Source organism: Eubalaena glacialis, chromosome 1 (assembly GCF_028564815.1).
Source record: "Eubalaena glacialis isolate mEubGla1 chromosome 1, mEubGla1.1.hap2.+ XY, whole genome shotgun sequence".
NCBI classification, from domain to species: domain Eukaryota; kingdom Metazoa; phylum Chordata; class Mammalia; order Artiodactyla; family Balaenidae; genus Eubalaena; species Eubalaena glacialis.
In genome coordinates, this window is record NC_083716.1 from 226579196 (window position 1) to 226597852 (window position 18657).

General features: G+C 39.7%; 1 protein-coding gene across 1 annotated transcript; it reads right to left on the reverse strand.

The window, feature by feature from the left end:
• Nucleotides 1-533: 533 nt before the first annotated feature.
• Nucleotides 534-15512, reverse strand: LOC133092012 (biogenesis of lysosome-related organelles complex 1 subunit 5-like). The gene is made up of 5 exons (XM_061191231.1): nucleotides 15413-15512; nucleotides 14241-14247; nucleotides 12822-12885; nucleotides 11743-11881; nucleotides 534-1318 (listed from the first exon to the last, which is right to left on the reverse strand). Exons 1-5 carry the CDS (start codon nucleotides 15510-15512, stop codon nucleotides 705-707), a joined length of 924 nt encoding a protein of 307 aa, XP_061047214.1. The 3' UTR covers nucleotides 534-704.
• Between the last annotated feature and the right edge of the window lie 3145 nt (nucleotides 15513-18657).

Consider the following 18657-nt stretch of genomic DNA (forward strand, 5'->3'; position numbering starts at 1 on the left):
AAAAGTCAACTATTTTTGGTAAGCTTTTCCTTGTGAGCACATTTGAAAAGCTGAAAATATGAAGTGCTGGAAGGCCAGAAACTTAACAAGCATGTCTTGTCATCCAGTGAAACACGGCATCACGCTGCCATGCAAAATCTGCAACTCCTCCCAACAGGCCATTCAGAGACCAACGTGGCTCTCTTTGAAGAGCAGAGACAAAGTTTTGACTCTCTTCAATGTGGTCTCTGCTCCCAGGACAGTTGTTTCTCAGTACATTACTCATGGAATAACACTGTACACATTCCTCCAAGAGCCAGGGAGGCTCTGACAGGCAGCCACCATATCGGCCTTCTGAGCCACAATAATAAAGTAACATTAACCCTGCATGAGAATGAATTAAATTACTTTTCTAAGAAGTCTGTATTTACAGTTCTCCGAGTTAATCAATGGAAACTAAGACCAATCCTCATTAACAAAGCGCATGTTTATACCATTTTCCTCCTACTTCTCCCCATTTATAGATATAGGCAGATACAGGACTTGAAACTGGGAAGATGTGGCATTCTTCTTCTAGGAAACAGCTAAGACTCCGGTAGCAGTTTCTTTTTTCTGCAGAAGAGTGCCACTGAATACATTGCTAATAAACTTGAGGCAGAGGCTAAGCGGTTTGGTGGGAGCGGTTTCTGAGGGGAAGTTAATGTTTTCTCATCAGTTTGTCACTGTTATGGTTCAAGTTCTCCAAAGGCTGGACATTTTGCCAGGCCCTTCTCCATCTCGGCGTATTGTTCTTTAAGCCTCTCCATGGCTTTTCTGTGCTCTTCGTCCACTTCAGCCTGTTTGCTGTGTTGTTCTTTCATGAAATCCTCCCACTGCATTATATGCTGTTTCTCACTAGCTATTAAATGGTCATTATGCATCTTTTTTCGCTCCTGTTCCCTCTGTTGGAGTCTACAGACCGAGTCAGTAGCTGCTTGCAATCTCTGGAGAACTTGGTTTAAGTTGTCTTGCATCGTTTCCCTACACGTGGGAAGAGTACGCTCATTTGTTTCATGGATCATGTTCTTCAAGTTTTCAAGAACTCGCATTTCTCGAAGACCACGTTTTTCTTCAAATTCTTTCACAAAATAACGGGTTTCACCTTGGATAACTGGTCTGTGATCTAACAGCCTTGAATGAATTTCTCCAAGATCCTTGATAATGAGGTGGGCTGGCGAGCCCCCGGTCCCCAGCGAGTCCTTCTTCTTGCCGCCGCCGCCGCCCGGGGCGGCCTCACAAAAACCCTCCAGTATTCTTGAAACTGTGGCTGCAGTTGCCCCGGGATTTAGCAATCCCAGGCCTGCGTGCAAGTACCTGCCACAAAAACTACCTCACAAGTGCAAAGGGAGATGTAAACCTGTGAGCTGGGAAAAGCATAGCTTTCAGTAGCGAGGAGTTAGATAGACATAGTGACGTCCATCTAAACGTGAACTGTCAATAAAATAGAATTCTATGCAAAGGTTAGAAGGAATTAACTGGCTTTGTGTTTAGCCACGTGGATAAATCTCAAAATTACAATGTTGAGTGAAAAAGTAAGGAACCAAATGAGGTTAAAAGCACAATGCTACTTAAGTAGGTTTTTCAAAACATGAAACCTACTATGGATACATGTAAATAAAATGATGGAAGTGTGTATGTTAAATACATGAGAAGAGGAAGGAGAAGTGAGACTGGTATCATAAATGAAAGAAGAAATCAAATTTTAAGAATTTAAATATCCATATATAGACTTATGATACGTCCTAAATTGAGGAGCATGACCACCTTGATTCTGTTCAAATGAGGTCAAAAATGAATAATCTCTGGGCTTCCCTGGTGGCGCAGTGGTTGAGAATCTGCCTGCCAATGCAGGGGACACGGGTTCGAGCCCTGGTCTGGGAAGATCCCACATGCCGCGGAGCAACTAGGCCTGTGAGCCACAACTACTGAGCCTGCGCGTCTGGAGCCTGTGCTCCGCAACAAGAGAGGCTGTGATAGTGAGAGGCCTGCGCACCGCGATGAAGAGTGGCCCCCGCTTGCCGCAACTAGAGAAAGCCCTCGCACGAAACGAAGACCCAACACAGCCAAAAATAAATAAATAAATAAATAAATAAAAAATCCTTCCCTCTACTTTAAAAAAAAAAAAAAAAAGAATAATCTCTAAGTTATAAAGCCCATTCCATTTTTTAAATTTAATGAAAACATATAAAATGATAATGGTCATGATTTGGAATTACAAAAGCAAATAAAACAAGAAACAACTAAAACTATTCCTCCAGAAATAAATAGATCAACAAAGGATGGCATGTTAGTTCAATAAAATGTCCTCAGGCCCCTGAAAATTAATATTAGGATTATAAAGCGTAAGTCAATGCTGTAAATTAATATATGGAGAACTTGTTTTGGAAACAGAATGCAAACTATCATATTTCAATGTTAAACAAAAGATGAAAATGCACCAAAAGAAACCCACAACCCACAGAAAAATTTAAAACTGTTGAGCTTTAGGGATGCCTGTGGCATTATGGATGAAGTTACCTTTAATGACAAAAATTTTTTTTAATTAATACCACAAATGTGAGCATGAATAATAACAAGAAACAAAGCCAAGAAAAATAAGCCAAGAAGTACATCAGAACTGGTTTTTGTAGCAACCTTCTCTGGGTTTCAGCTTGCTTGCTCATCTGATTGTTTTTTCTTTTTAATTGTGGCAAAATACACATAACAAAATTTATCATCTTGACCATTTTTATGTGTGCAGTTCAGTGGCATTAAGTATATTCACATTGTTGGGCAACCACATTCCATCTCTAGAACACTTCATTTTGCAAAACTGAAACTCTGTATCCATTAAACAATAACTACCGATTTCCTCCTCCCAGCCCCCAGCAAACACCATCTACTTTCTGTCTCTCTGAATCTGACTACCCTGGGGACCTCATGTAAGTGGAAACATGCAATGTTTGTCCTTTTGTGAACAGCTTGTTTCACTCAGCTTAATGGCCTCAAGTTCCATCCATATTGTAGCATGTGTCAGAATTTCCTTCCTTCTTAAGGCTGAATAATATTCCATTGTTTGTATGTACCATGCTTTGTTTACCATTCATCTGTCAATGGACACATGGGTTGCTTTCATTCTTTGGTTATTGTGAATAATGCTGTCATGAACATGGCTGTGCTCATCTGATTTTTAAATAATAGCATTTGGGCTTTCATCAGATGCCCCCAAGCAATACCCTCAAGAACTTAAGGTACAGATACTGGAAAGACCACAGCACCCTACTGATGACTAATTCCAGCCAATGCTTGACCATTTAGCAATAAGGGGCATGTCTGGTCACAGGTAGAAATAGTATAGCACAGGGAACTATAGTCAATATCTTGTAATAACCTATGATGGAAGAGAACATAACAAAAGAATATATATATGTATGCATGTATAACTGAATCACTTTGCTGTATATCTGAAACTAACAGAACATTGTAGATCAACTGTATTTCAATTAAAAAAATTTTTAAACGGCAAAAAAAATAATGATCAGAACAGGTGGTGACAGATGGGGGATGGCATAAGCCTGAGGTTTCATGGAAGGTGCTGTGGAGGTCTGGGAGGTGTAGAAGGGATGGGGAATGTTTTCTGAATGCACATTTTTGTGCAAAATCCACAGTTGCTGTATAGTAGATTGCTACTTGAAGTCACCTCCTCTGGCCAGTCTTCCCTGAGGTCCAGTCGGAGGTAGCCACTCTCTACCACAGCACTCCCCCACGTTTTCTGTTCATCCCCATTTGGTACTTTCTCGTGTGTTTCTCTCTTGTTTCATCAACTAGAATGTAAGCTCCCACAGATGCAGGAACATTGCTGCCTCTTCAGAACCTGAAAAAGTACCAAGGGGAATCTTTAATTCCACTCCTGGGGCTTAGGAATTAGAAAATGAGAGATGGTCATGATTAACAGATGACATGATTGTGTGCATATAAAACCCAAAGCTTTTGGTAGGAGAATTTAGCACATTTGCTGGATATGAAAAATGGTTTACAAATATTAATTATAGTCTAAGTTCCTGCAACACACATTTTAAAAATGATATTTCAGAAGATGTTACCTACAATAGTATAAAAAATAATTTGTACAAGGAATGTGCTTTGTGATTAATAACACAAAACAGAATCTTGTGAATAATTTATGTTTGCTACTAATTAGGTGATATTCAGATTCATCCCTATGACCTCACTTCAATGAACTTACATTCTGATGTTTAAAGGGAGAGATTAGTCCTTTTTTATTTAACTTTTTATTTTATATTGGAGTATATCCAATTAACAATGTTGTGATAGTTTCAGATGCACAGCAAAGCGACTCAGCCATACATATACATGTATCCATTCTCTCCCAGAAGATTAGTCCTTTTTTTACTGAGGTGTGATATTGCAGTTATATCTGCTTTTTTTCCCTAAAAAAAAAAAGGGAAATAGTATAGCACAGGGAACTATAGTCAATATCTTGTAATAACCTATAATGGAAGAGAACGTAACAAAAGAATATATATATGTATGCATGTATAACTGAATCACTTTGCTGTATATCTGAAACTAACAGAACATTGTAAATCAACTGTATTTCAATTAAAAAAATTTTTAAATGGCAAAAAAAATAACGATCAGGACAGGTGGTCCTCACCACAAATAAATTTACATTAAGAAGGCCAAAGATAGAAGAACAAACTACAGGTAGTACGTGTACTTCTATATATATATGTATTTTTTTAAATAAATTTATTTATTTATTTTTGGCTGTGTTGGGTCTTCGTTGCTGTGCGCGGGCTTTCTCTAGTTGCAGCAAGCGGGGGCTACTCTTCGTTGCGGTGTGCGGGCTTCTCATTGCGATGGCTTCTCTTGTTGTGGAGCACAGGCTCTAGGCGTGCCGGCTCAGTAGTTGTGGCACGTGGGCTCAGTAATTGTGGCTTGTGGGCTCTAGAGTGCAGGTTCAGTAGCTGTGGAGCGCAGGCTTAGTTGCTCAGTGGCACATGGGATCTTCCTGGACCAGGGATCGAACCCGTGTCCCCTGCATTGGCAGGCGGATTCTTAACCACTGCGCCACCAGGGAAGTCTCTGCACAGATTCTTAATGTCTTACCTCTGCCTGGTCACTGGGCCCCTTCCCTTCACAACCTCCATGGGTAGCAGCAAATTTACTATCACAGCCACATGTGGCACTCGAGAAGCAAACATTAATTTATTAAATATGTCTTGCTGATGTTCCTTTAAAAAAAATCATGCACACTCATACACACAACACACAGATACAGAGACACAATCACTGCCTAAAATAGAAGATATTTATGGTCTTAGTTTTAGTACACAGTGGACTTGAACTATGTAGTTTCTAGGATAACTGAATAATGTCCTCTCCACTTAGATCAAAAGATAGTAGATGGAGCAGTTTTCAGATTAATAGAGAAGTCAGGAGACATCTCTGCTTTTGTTTCTTTCCTAAATTATGGGACCATAATTAAGTGAACTTTTGTCTTAAGAAGCAAACTTCATCTCCCACACTGGAGTGTCTCCTTTCCATTTGCAAACTGCAAATATTCATGTAGCTAAATTATATGTTAAATTACTTTCACTCCAAAGGCACTGAGGTCTTCTCAGGTGTAAACCAAAGAAACCAAATGGAGACCAAATTTGGTCCATCACAACTGACAAGAATCAACTCAAGGTGGTGGTTTGCTCACTAATTGTACACCCTTCCTCAGCGCTCTGATTCCAGGCTGTCTTTCATTCTTTAAGAGTGCTGTGTTAGGACTTGTCAGGGGAGAGCTACAGAAAAAATACTTATGTTCTTGCACTTAGTGGATATTTCCATGGTGTCTGTGGGCCTTTTTAAAGCACTGTTGGTTTGGCATGATGATACATAAAGCAATTGAAACAGAGTTCTCCAGTGTATATGTATCATTTTCTTCTTAATTTATGAGAGATTTTCTGTTAGAAGAAAAGCTGCAGCAATTAATTGAACAGCCCTTGATCTTGAACTAGGGGAATATTAAGAGTGTCTAGCACTGTGCTGCTTGCATGATTGGAGCTCAAGAAGTATTTGTTGATGGGTTGGTTGGAAAAGATACACTGGACATGGACAGACACACACAAGTCTCAAAGCTGCCAGGGGCATCACTGCTGTGATGTCATGGTCTTTGAAGCTGCAAAAGTCTCGATGGAAACTACCCTATTAATATTAATTCCCAGTAAGCGTTCTAGACGAATGAGGGAGATGCACCTGGTGCAGATTCCTAGCTGTGTTAATTATTACAATATTTTTTGCCTTGTAGATTTAAGGCAATCGAAAACACATTTTAGCTCCCCATTTGTCTGTTTAATTAGAATCAGTTTAATGTTTATCTGGAATTTCTTTTCTATGCCTCACTTGTTCAGGATCAAATTAAGAAAATAAAAATAAATTCAGGATGATGCTCATCTTGAGGGTAACAACCTAAATTAGACAAGATTTTCTCAGCTAAAAGTTGGTTTTCTCACATCCAACTTTACTGAGAAAACTTAAAGAATCAGAAGAAAACTTCTACCGACTCCAACAGACCATCTCTACCCACATTCCCACATGGCTCCTGTTGATGACGGATATTCAAGATCAGGTTATAAAAGACATCGTTGCTTATATTTACTGTGATTTCTGATGTAGTTGCGTTTAAAGCTACAACTTATCTGTTTTCCATCTGTTCCATTTGTTCTTTGTTCTGTTTTTCCTCTTTTTCTGCCTGCTTTTGGATCTCTTGCTGGCATATTAACTATAACTCTCTGTATTGTTATTTAGTGGTTTCTCTAGGTTCAGAGTGTCCTCTTTACCTTATCACACTCTGCCTGCAAGTAACATTCGGGTATCCTGTAAGAACTTTAAGAAAGCATACTTTCATTTCTTTCCTCCCAGTCTGTACACCATTGCTATCATCAAATGTTTTCTACTTATAGTTTAAACACCATACTATATTGTTATTGCCTTTGCTTTAAACAAAATATTTAAATGATAAAAAAGTCTTTTTACTCACATAGTTACTATTTCCAGGGCTCTTTAGTTCCTGTGTAGAACTTCAATCCATGCCTTACACTATATACGAAACTCAATTCAAAATGGATCACAGACCTAAATGCAAAACCTAACATTGTAAAACTTCTAGAAGAAACATAGGAGAAAATCTTTATGATGTAGGGTTAGGCAAAGATTTCTTAGATATGATCAAAATCACAATCCATAGAAGAAAAAAACTGGACTTCATCAAAATAACAACTGCTCTTTGAAAGACACTGTTAATAAAATAAAAGCATAAGCCACAGTCTGGGAGAAAATATTTGCAAGTCTTCTACCTGAAAAAGGACTTGAACGCAGAATATATTAAACACTCTAATAAACTCTAATTAGAAAACAAACCCAATAAAACAAATGGGTATAAGATTTGAACAGATATTTACTAAAGAAGATAAATGGATGGCAAATGGACACATTAAAATATGCTTGGCATCACCAGTCATTATGGATATGCAAATTAGAACCTCAATGAGACACTACTACATACAAATTAGACACACCACTACTTTCAAAATAGACTGACCATATCAAGTGTTGGCAAAGATATGGAGCAACTTGAACACTCCTTCACTGCTGGTGAGAAAATCGTTCAACCGTGTTGGAAAACGGTTTGGCAATTTCTTAAAAAGTTAAACATATATCTACCATATGATCCAGCTATCCCACTTCTTAGGTATTTTCCTGAGACAAATGAAAGTATGCATCTATACAAAGATTATTACATGAATGTTCATAGCAGGTTTATTTGCAACAGCAAAAACTGGAAGCAGCAAATGGATGGATAAACAAATCCATAGAGTGGAATACTACTGCTGCAGTAGCCGTCTTGAAACGCTTAGTAATCGCATCTGTGTGAAGTTTGCTGGGAGCATCCACAAGGGCTGCAGCCTCCTCTCAGGTGCGTCCCGCTTCCTGGGGACAGGTGCTGGGTCCCTCTCCCGCTGCCCTGGCTCCGCGGGGACCTTGCTCCGGGAGGACCTGAACTTGGACACCAACGTGGTGGGTTTAGGCACAAGCCCCGGCTCCTGGGAGGTCGGCACTCCCCTCGCCGCGAGTATCCCAGTGAGGAGGGATCATTTTAAATAGCAAATAAAAACCGCCATGACTGGTGGAGAAAGACCACCGGAGAAAGCGAAACGCTGTTTTCTTGATTTTCGAACCAGGAGCCCAACATTTTCACTTTGCGCTGGGCCAAGCAAATTGCGCATCCAGCTCTCCATAGCGCAGGTAGAAAAGCAAGGGAAAGCGTAGCCAATGTGCGTGGAGAAGAAGCAGGAGGAGAGCGCGTGACGCGGAGGACAGATGGAGCTCCAGCACCCGAACCCTTGTGAAAATGGGTTTTGGCTTGCCTTTGGCACCAAGGGTGTGGAAGCCTTTTCTTTGTCCCACCCTTGGCTGTGTGCATTAATTAAACAATATGTTAAAAAGCAGTTACCACGTGCCCCGTACTGGGCCGGGCACTGGAACTGCTTTACATAGGGTGGTGAGCATCTCTTAAAAAGTGATATTTGATCTGAACGCAAAGTGGTGTCTACCCTGAAGCCAGCCTGAAAGATCTGGAGGAGGAGAGCTCCAGACCGAAGGAACAAAGCCGAGAAGCAGGAAAAAGCTTAACTAACAGTGGTTTAACAGTGATGTGTGTGCAGAAGTAATTTCCTGGGATATTTAACTGAAGAAAGGCTTCGTCTCTTTGACCTGAAAGTGGGAACTATTTAATCTACTAAATTAGAGGCTTGACCAACCCCTAAAGGTATCATCTTTCACGTTGTCCACTGAAGAACACAGATGAGCTATCGAACATTATCTGTGACCTCTATTTACTACCGTGGGTTGAGATTAAGTGCTCCTTTGTTACCTCCAGCTTTCCCTAAATACTATTTAGAATAAATGTGTTCATTCAACAAATCTTGCTTAAGCACCTCTTAATGTTCAAAGGCTCTCTAAGAGAAACATCAAGGAATACAACCTTCAGGTTCTTTGGAATCTAGCAGTGGGCAAAAGGCACTTAACCTGGAGAATTTGGTGAATACTTTAAGAGATGCAAAAGCAGTGCCTGCCTTAGGAGACTAGCTAGGGGAGAATCCCTTTTATCTAAGGTTTAGTAGACAGAGGTTCAGTGAGCTGAACCAAGAATCTGTGTATATCAAAGGACCAGTTGATATCAGGCTAAAAAAATATCTTATACATACTAAAAAAACTCAGTATCTTGTGTATCCTGAGTTTTCCAACATTTTCCTTAGTTTAGAAGCTTACATAGCTTTTTTAAAAATTAGATTCCAACTATGCTCATTTATTTTACCAAACTTCTCCATGAATCAATTTGCAAAAAGGGTGAGACAAAAACTGGCAGTCAGAGACATTTAGCATTTTTTAAGTTTCCAGTTCTCAGAAACAATGCAATTTAAAACTCTCAAGGTGACTAAATCATAACCTTTATAAAATCTTGTTCATACACTATGTTTGAAGATTCCTAGGATCTAGACTTCAACATACTTTATAAAATATTTAATTCCATCCTTACATTTCAGAAATAATAAAACCAAGGTCCAAAAAGTCAATTGGCTTATGTAAAGTTACATCCTTCTCTTTCACTGTCCACGATTTTTTTTTCTCAGAATACATATTGGCATATTAATAAACTAGATAGGTTTGTAAGTAGTCCTGTTATCCGGCCTGACAATAAAGTGAAAAATAGAGACATAGAAACAGGGATGGTACATCTGCAGGAGTGGAAAAGACCTTGCTTAAGTTACCTCTGTGGGCAGAGCCCCACACATACCAGGAACCTGTGATAGGCAAGCAAAATCTATATTCTGTTTCTATGGCAACCAAGAATTACGTAGTTAGGCCATGCACCTGATTCTCCACATAATTAATTTCTTATGTGTTGGGATGATTAATACTTCTAAACATCACAGAAAAAGAACCTGATGAAATCTCTTTAAAATATAAAACACACACACGCACAACCTAAATCTAAAACCACTGTCCTGGGACTTCCCTGGTGGCTCAGTGGTTAAGAATCCACCTGCCAATGTAGGAGACACAGGTTCAAGCCCTGGTCCAGGAAGATCCCACATGCCTCGGAGCAACTAAGCCCTTGCACCGCAACCACTGAGCCTGAGCTCTAGAGCCCGCAAGCCACAACTACTGAAGCCCGCGCGCCTAGAGCCCGTGCTCCACAACAAGGGAAGCCACCGCAATGAGAAGCCTGTGCACCGCAACGAAGAGTAGGCCTCGCTCGCCACAACTAGAGAAAGCCCGCGCACAGCAAGGAACACCCAACGCAGCCAAAAATAAATAATAAATAAATTTAAAAATAAATAAAATAAAATAAAACCACTGTCCTTCCACTTGCTCTAACTTTATCCTTTCGGTGGTTTTATGTTTTGTTGAGAAAATGGAGGGCTGATTGCACATGCAATTGAGTTTTCTTTCTCAAAGATCTCACATTTTAGCTAGCCACTTTTGCAGATATTCACAGATTTTTGTCTCATGCATGAGTTAGTTCAGCTCAATCATTATTTTGGTCTGGATGCATATTTGCACAGTGGGCTTCACTTAAGATGTGAAGAGGAAAGATCAGAATACCTATATGGTAAGTGTTCATACCAGTGGCTGCATATTAATGTATCTGGGGAGCTTTTAAAAATAACTATGCCAGGTCAGTTCCTAGGAATTCTCATTTAATTGTCTGATACTTATTAAAAACATTTATTGTTCGTTATTAATCACCAAGTGGTACAAATAAATGAAAGCTATAGGAAAATACCTAAACTTGTCAATTTAGAGATTAACATTTTTAATTAATCTCATTCTTCAACTCAGGAGTGTGATACAATTTAAGTTCCCAGGCTTGAGTTTATTCCTTGAAAGTTACAAGCAGAAGGTTATCACCTACCAAGAATAAGAGCAAAAGGATGATATATAGTTTTAGAGAAGTTTAAGATCCTTTATTTTAACTAAATAATATATGTTTATTTCTTTATTTTACAGATTTGAAAAAAAAAAGAAAAGAAAAATTGAGGCTCAGATAGTTTAATTGACTTGTAAAGACAATTGTTGATGAAGACAGAACTAGAACCCAGTTCATCAGGCCTTGTGTCTTATCTGTCTTGACTCGGCAGTGACCTACAGATATATGGGACCCTCCCTCATGCATATTGAATGCCTGACTTTTCTTTGATTGATTTGCAAGGGTTTGGGGAGTCTTTGGGCTTGAAATTATGGTATTAGCTTTGCAAATAACACATTAACATACTAAGCAGCAGATTTTGATTTTGCAAGGGGATAAAACTTCAACATCTCGTCAAGTACTAAAAATGGATTATTTAGATTATTTTAAAGCACACTTCAGTAATTTCCAACAAGCAAAAGGGAATTTTCAGTCAATGGATCCTTATATCCCCCATGAATTTATTGCACTAAGAACTAAGTGGACACATCATTGATCAGTGATCACTGGCAAATCACATCATCTACCTCCCAGTCAAACCTGTCTAGAAAAAACAGCTCATTTTACTAAGTAATAAGATTCCTGAAAAAATATGACCTCATGTCACTCGATTACTGCACTTGTAGGAAAACCTTTAAACCCAATAGTTAGCAAAATGGTTTATTCTGTATCTCTTTGGATATTCATGACTGTGTTACCTTCAATGTAAACAGCAGGCAAATCTGCACTGACATCTTTTATGACTCCCAGAGTGTCTCCTGGATCAATAGAATCATTGGGAAAGATAATTTTGCTTTCCGTCATGATCAGGCCAGAGGAGAACTCATTTTCAGTGACCTAAATGAGCCACTGAAACACACTGAACTCAGGGCCAAAGGTATCCGAAGATCGCTGAAGAAAAAAACTGCAAAAAAAGTGGGGGGGGAGTAGGAGATTAAACTTCATATCCTGGGGAGCAGAAATGAGGAGGTGTAAAGAGAAAGATTGTAGAGATTGATTTTTTTGCTTTGTTTTCTCCTGAGAATCTTGATTTGTTAAAATGGCTAAAGGAATCTCTGCAATTTAAGAAAGGGAGTATTGAAAACCCAATTATCTCAGTATGGTTATTTCTCGTGGAGAAATCTCTTAAATATGCTAAATTATGAGTTCCTTGTCACACATCTAAAGATAGTGTGACACTGCAAAATAGCTTTTCATTTGACCTGTGCATAGATTTACACAAGAATGTTTATATACAAAATATTCTTTCCTAGGCAGCTGAAAGCATGCACTGCCACCCTATTCTCTAGACCCTCAACTTCTTATGTGCATGATTTTTTGGATTTAGACTAAGTAAAGAAAATTAAACATTTCTTAATCAAAGATGTCATTGTCAAGCTAAGATAAATCCCTAATATGGAGCAAGTTAGCAGACTTTCTAAATTAAGTTGCATTAGTGACCTTGTTCGATCAAGTCCAGACTCCTTAGTAGGGGGTAAAGACCCCTTATGATCTGGCCCCGCCCAGTGGTCCAAACTTGTCTCCTGCCACCACAACGCCACCCCACCTACACTCACCTCTCAAACGATACTTCACTTCTGTGGTTTAGCCCCAGTGTGGTTCCACAGCTCTATGCCTTTTCCACATCTACTCTTATCTACATGAAACAATACCCTCCCCTTGTCTGATCTGCAAACTTTTGCTCATCCTTCTGCCAGAATTGAGAGACCGCTTCTTCTGAATTTTCCCCTGACCTTTCCCCAATTGTCTTCTGCTTTGTTTGCAGAGTTTCCTTTACCTCCTTGCCCATGTTCTTAGTAAAGCATTCATCCCCAGCATCTATCACAGTTTCTGGCTTCAAACTGAACCAAAGAATCAGAATTATGATTAACAGTTTAGAAATGTGATTCATCTTAAGTCTTGCAGCTATATCAAGAATCTACGCATTATCGTAAGAGTTTATAGCTCTCAGCAAGTAGGGAAAAAATACAGTAAAAGTGATCTAGAGCTCCTGAAATGGGGGTGAGCAACAGTTAAATTTCCAGATGGGGAGGACAGAGTGGACATCATTGAGAAGGTGGTTTAAGCAAAGATTTGAAGGAGGTGAGGGAATAATGTCCTGGAACATCACAGAGTCAGTGTGTCTGCCCCAGAGTGAGTGGAGTGAGGGTAGAAGGGGGTGAGGTCAAACTGGGTGGGACCCTGCATGTGAAGAAAGGACAATGGCTTGTCCTCCAAGGGAAATGGCAATCATTGCATGGTTTGAGCCGAGGAATGAGAGATTTGCTTTGTTCATTGGGAACCACTATAGCTGCTGGGTTAGAATAAATGGAGGGGCCAGGGCAGAGGCACAGAGACAGGATAGGAGGCCATTCTAAACACCCAGCTGAGAGCAGGTGGCAGCCTCGGAGGCGGAGCAGAGAAGGGGTGGGATTCTGGGAAACTGTGGTTCCAAATGATTAAAAACAGTCTTGGAAATAGATTTGGGATTTTCCAAGTATGTACATCCTTGTGACTTGGTCTTAGGAAAATTTCTAGCTCTGACCTAGACAAGATACTTGGAAACTTGGATGTGTGGCGAGTATATTGGGAACACAAAAAGATCTCTTATTGTCCTGTCAACTTCCTTCTCCATAATTATCTTTTTGTTTTTATATATGTACATTTGACGGGATGTGTAATCAAACTACAGTAATGCAAGTTAAAAAAATACTATTCCCAACACACAGGCATACAAGGAGGGATTAATGCTCAGTGCGGTGGCCTCTGCTCACCTCTCTCAACCCCCAAATGTAAATCCCAAATGTCACCAGGCAACACTTTACCTCCTCCGGCACCTCGGTCTTCCCAAGAAGGGTCAGCCGGTCCCTTCACATATTTCTTTAACTTGGGTCCTGGCATGGAAGATCACAGTGGCCGCAGACAGTACAGTCAGTGTGAACCAAGGGAGGCATCGGTCACAGGTGTACACAGGTTGTCAATAGTGACCTCAGATCCCCCAACTCCTTGTAAAACCAAGATTCCAATAATCCATAAAAGAATATGCATGCTCAGCAATAAAAAGGAAAAAACTACTGATACACACAGCCACATGGATGAACCTCAAATGCATTGTGCTAACTGAAAGAAGACTCAAAAGGCTCCACACTGCGTGATTCCATTTAGGACATTCTGGAAAAAGCAAAACTCTAGGGACAGAAAACTGACCAGTTCTTACCTGATACCTGAGCATGGGGGAAGGAGTTAACTGTGAAAGGTTGGGTGAATTTGGTGGGGTGGTGATGGAAGTGCTCTGTATCTTGGTTGTGGTGGTGGTTACATGACGGCCTATGAGTGAAATTTACTGTATGTAAATTGTAACTCAATTTTAAACAATGTTTAAAGGAATATACATGGAACTAGCCTCAAGTCTAAATTTTAATTTGAAACTTATTTTTAAATATCTTAAGTGATTGCTATTATTCAAGGAAGATACAAACGTCGAAAATACAAATTCCTACAGGATGAGATTCCAGGCCACTTGACCTGGAATATGACTCTACAAGGCTATTGTTTGTTGGTTTTCTCCCATTGTAAAGATGACCCGCCCCCAAGATAGTCTCAACTCACCTAAGTAAGTGGCAGGGGTATTGAAAAATCTCCTTGTGTGAGACATATTTCTTACAATTGCTAGTTTGCTTTGGCAGTGGCACAGAATCCCTGGGCTTTTTGGCCTGTGAGTAAATAATGTATTTTCTTTTTTTTCTTTTTTCTTTTTCTTTTTTTTCTTTTTTTAGGTAAAGTGAAAGCAGGTTTATTTAGAGAGATACACATTCCATAGCCAGAAAGCTGTCTGTCTCAGAGAGTGAGAGTGACCCTGGGAGAAACACACTCCCATAGACGGAGTGTGGGCCATCTCAGAAGGCGAGAGGCCAAAAATGTATTTCCGATAGTTTCTAAAGTTATAAGACTTTGATTGTCATTTGCTGTATCCTGAGGACTGTGGCACATAACCAGAGTGTAAGGCAGCACGCATGTCCCAGGGGAAGCCGGCCTAGATGAAATGACAAGACATAAAATAACAATACATGAAAATTAGCTGCTGACAGGACACTGCAGCTAAGAGATTAAAGTGGGGTTGAGTAATTATGGGAGACTCTGGAGGAGATAGGAACTGAGCTAGACCTGCAAGGTTGTAGAGACCATGAGAAAGTACATTTCTGGTGGCATCTAGGGCAATCCAAAAGACGGAACTGAGGAAAAGATATAACGCAAAAACTGTCCCTCATCCCAGAAGCCAGGCAGTGTCTTTTCAGCTAAGCAGTAAATCTGGGCTTTGATGGTCGGGCAAACCCTGAAGCCTGAAGCTCAGCTTCCCTACATCAAGGAGGGTTCAGCTGTCAAGCCTACCTTCAGTCAGGTCAACATGAGCCATACTGTTTCCATATCGAGGGCTCTCCAGGGAGTTGGTTGACAAAATATGGCTGAAGCCCAATTGTTTACAAGGCATGGATTAGATGTGTTTAATTGAACAGGGGAAGGAGCCTTCAATAACACATGTGCTGAGTGCACAATGGGTGAATGACACTATATTAGGTGTCCTGGAATAAGTGTTTTTCCCTCGGTTCTCTGGGACTCTACAGGCACAAATGTCAATTTTCACAATAGAAATATACATTCAGGTCAAGATAAAGAAAACCACGACGTTGTCAAACTATTTTCCAACCCTTAATGCAAGTTAAACCTCCATATTTAATTTTAGTGTATTCTCATGTGAAAGATTAATTTGTATTTTTTTAAATGGCAGGCCCAAAGGTTTGAAATTCGCAGCTACGGACCCACACATGTTTAAGACTCTTCTGAGATTCTCTGTCCTAAAGCAAAAGGTAGAGCTCCTTAAAAAATAAAAATAAAAAAGTGTACTTTGCAACTCAGAAAAAAAATTAGGAATCAAAATGAGCCCAGACTTTGCATCTTCCCATACATAGAAAGGCGTTAAATTCATTAACTTGAGATGTCTGGTTTTCTTTGATTAACAGTAATATTTTGATGTTTCACCTACCTGGTCTTCTGCTGCAAAAACTTCTATATATCCTGGCTCCCCCGCTTGCCTCTTCGGAACAGTTTCTCAGCGTTATCTGAGATGCTGTGTCCTGGGCTTGAAGTCCTCAGAATGTCTGCTGAATAAAGCATAACTTTCAACATTTAGGTTGTGCATTTTTTTCAGTCAACAAACACTTGGTCTCATCATTTTGATGCAGATCCTGCCTATATCCCAATAGACTTGGTGTTTGGAAGTGGACTGTGGTGTTGGATGCTTGATGATTCTCCATGCATCTGGCTCACTCCTTTAGCTCTCAGACCTCTATGGGAACTCTCTTCCCTTGCTCCAGCCTCATAGCAGAAACGCAATGCCTGAACCATCCATTCTGCAGGCAACAGCAGCTTATCTGGAAGTGTGAGTAAATTCTTAGGGAAAAACAAGGGTCAAAACAAGATAACATGCTGCATTTGTATTTTATGTAAATGCCTTGTGATGTTGTGATTTATAATAAAAAGTACATATTTGGCCTTTGTCCTCATTTTTGACTCAGCTGCTTAAACCCTTGGGATTTCCTAGGTGATGAGAGCAAAAACTTGTTATGTTATGAGGTAACTTTTGGACAGTACCTAAGGATGGGGGCTGGCTGCCAAGAGAGCCAACCACATGATTTGAGGGTTGGAACTTTCAGTCCCACCCCCTGACCTCTGAGGAGTGGAGTGGGGAGAAGCTGGAAGTTGAATCAATCACTGATGGCCAAAGCTAACCTAATCTTGCCCATGTAATGAAGCCTCCATAAAAATTGAAAAGGACAGGATTTGGAGAGCATCTATGTTGGTGAAATATGGAGATTCAGGGAAAGTGGTGCACTCAGAAAGGGAATAGAATCTCCAAGCCCTCCTTATACCTTGCCCTATGCATCTCTTCCATTTTGCTGTTCCTCAGTTATATCTTTTTATAATAAGCTGATGATCTAATAAGTAGAATGTTTCTCTGAGTTTTGTGAGCTGCACTAGTAAATTAGTCAAACCCAAGGAGGGAGTCACTGGACGCTCCAATCTATAGCTAGTGAGTCAGAAGCACAACTGACAATTTGAGCTTGCGACTGGCATATGAAGAGGGGCGGCGGGGGGGGGGGCAGTCTTGCAGGACTGAGTCCTTAACCTGTAGCATCTGGTGCTATCTCCAGGCAGATAGTGTCAGAATTGAGCTGAATTGTAGGACACCCAGTTAGTGTTGGAGAATTTCTCGGTGGTATGGAAAAACTACCCCCATGATGGAATTGATTCAAGAGCTTTATACCTAAAGCCTGATGAATGCCTTGCATGAACTGAAAATGCTACCTCTTGACAAAATACAGTCAAGGCATAGAGATATCATTTAGGTGATAAATATTAAATAACATAAAGATGGAAGAACAGGCAGCCGTTGCCTGGTATTGCATCTGTACATCCGGATTGACTACAAATCCCATCAATAATAATGAAAGCTAAAGGAAAAGAGTAGAACAGTAAAAATGATATGGGGGACTTCATCATTAATCTCCCCCAAAAAGAAACAATCAGAAGAAGTGATAAAATGTTCACTGTTTGCAGATGACATGATATTATACATAGAGAATCCTCAAGATGCTATGAGAAAACTACTAGAGCTCATCAATGAATTCGGTAAAGTTGCAGGATACAAAGTTAATATGCAGAAATCTGTTTCACTCCTATACACTAACAATGAAAGATCAGAAAGAGAAATTAAGGAAACAATCGCATTTACCATCACATCAAAAAGAATAAAGTACATAGGAATAAACCTACCTAAGGAGGCAAAAGACCTGTACTCTGAAAACTATAAGATGCTGATGAAAAAAATCAAAGATGACATGAACAGATGGAAAATATACCATGTTCTTGGATTGGAAGAATCAATATTGTCAAAATCACTATACTACCCAAGGCAACCTACAGATTCAATGCAATCCCTATCAAATTACCAATGACATTCTTAACAGAACTAGAACAAATTTTTTTTTAATTTGTATGGAAACATAAAAGACCCCAAATAGCCAAAGCAATCTTGAGAAAGAAAAACTGAGTAGGAGGAATCAGGTTCCCTCACTTCAGACTATAATGCAAAGCTACTGTAATCAAAATAGTATGGTACTGGCACAAAAACAGAAATATAGATCAATGGAACAGGATAGAAAGCCCAGAAATAAACCCACACACCTATAGTCAACTAATTTATGACAAAGGAAGCAAGAATATACAATGGAGAAAAGACAGTCTCTTCAATAAGTGGTGCTGGGAAAACTGGACAGCTACATGTCAAAGAATGAAATTAGAACACTTCCTAACACCATACACAAAAATAAACTCAAAATGGATTAAAGACCTAAATGTAAGACTGGCTACTATAAAACTCTTAGAGGAAAACATAGGCAGAACACTCTTTGACATAAATCACAGCAAGATCCTTTTGGGTCCACCTCCTAGAGTAATGGAAATAAAAACAAAAGTAAACAAATAGGACCTAATTAAACTTAAAAGCTTTTGCATAGCAAAGGAAACCATAAGCAAAATGAAAAGACAACCCACATGATGGTAGAAAATATTTGTAA